Source organism: Egretta garzetta, unplaced genomic scaffold (assembly GCF_000687185.1).
Source record: "Egretta garzetta isolate BGI_Z169 unplaced genomic scaffold, ASM68718v1 scaffold1993, whole genome shotgun sequence".
Taxonomy (NCBI): Eukaryota; Metazoa; Chordata; class Aves; order Pelecaniformes; family Ardeidae; genus Egretta; species Egretta garzetta.
In genome coordinates this window covers 2,024-3,133 of record NW_009259075.1, presented here as the reverse complement: position 1 = coordinate 3,133, position 1,110 = coordinate 2,024, and the positions used below count along the sequence as shown (strand labels likewise).

Below are 1,110 nucleotides of genomic sequence, written 5' to 3'. Positions count from 1 at the left end.
GGGCTGCGATCTCCCCGTTCCCTTCTGGATTCACCTTGACAGGCTGCGATCTCCCCGTTCCCTTCTGGATTCATCTTGCAGGCTGCGATCTCCCCGTTCCCTTCTGGATTCAGCTAGCGGGCTAAGATCTCCCCGTTCCCTTCTGGATTCGCCTTGCGGGCTGCGATCTCCCCGCCCCGGTGGTCTGCAGCCGCTGGGAAGCGATGCCTGCGCACGGCTTTGCTCCGCTCAAAAGGTGCCAGGTTTTGTGCTCTTGCAATTCCTGGGGTTGGCCACGGGCAAGCGTCAAAGCCGCGTCCATCTGGGTTTAGAGCTCTGGCTCTGCTGCCGTGTTGCGAGGCACGACAGGTACCCAGGTGAGGTGGGCACGTTGCAGGCTCTGCCTTTACCGTGTGGGGACGGCGTATGGAAAACACCGAGATGCATCGTTCGTTCCCGCGACTAACGAGTGTGTTTGGGCAGGTGGAGGAGGAGCTGCAGGAGCAGGAGTTTCTCGACCGCTGCTTCCAGGAGATGCTGGAGGAAGAGGACCAGGACTGGTTCATTCCGTCGCGGGACCTGCCCCAGGGCATGGGGCAGCTGCAGCAGCAGCTGAACGGGCTCTCCGTCGGCGCCGGCCACCGTTCAGAGGACATCCTGGTAAGGACCTCGGCGAGTGCCCTGCCAGGTCTGCCGAGGAGCAGAGGACTCGTCCCGGAAAGCAGGGGGGATTTCCATGGGGGGGTTTCCTTACTGGCAGTGGGGCATCAGTGCAGGAGGCCGGGGATAACGCACCGGTGACGACGCATGCTGGAGGTTTCTGCAAGGCTATTTGTTTTAGCCATGTATCCTAAAGACAAAAGCATCCAGCTTGGCAGAACTTGCTCTCCAGAAGTCGTGGGATGGGGCTGCCACTTGCACGTGAGCTGGGCTCTGGTCCCGGAGGAAGCTGGCGCCTTTCTTGCCTTTTGGGCAGAGCTGTGGGGTGTCCCGGCAGGCTGAGGTGCGGGAGGAGCAGCCAGGTCTGCCCCAGGGGTGCTGAGTGCCCCGGGCCTGTGGAGAGATTTAGAGTGGTGAAGACCTGCTGGGTGGCTGGGCAGGGTGAAGGTGGTGCCTGTATTCATCCCCAAA

The 1,110-nt window shown here is 61.6% G+C and overlaps 1 protein-coding gene across 1 annotated transcript in view; it reads left to right on the top strand.

The window, feature by feature from the left end:
* LOC104122977 (polyadenylate-binding protein-interacting protein 2B) overlaps positions 1 to 1,080 on the top strand; it is a 5,276-nt gene extending 4,196 nt beyond the window's left edge. Inside the window, exon 2 of the mRNA XM_009635169.2 lies at positions 463 to 1,080. Coding sequence (XP_009633464.2) covers positions 463 to 780 — 318 coding nt within the window. The 3' untranslated portion in view covers positions 781 to 1,080. The remainder of the gene's footprint in view (positions 1 to 462) is intronic.
* Positions 1,081 to 1,110: the final 30 nt, after the last annotated feature.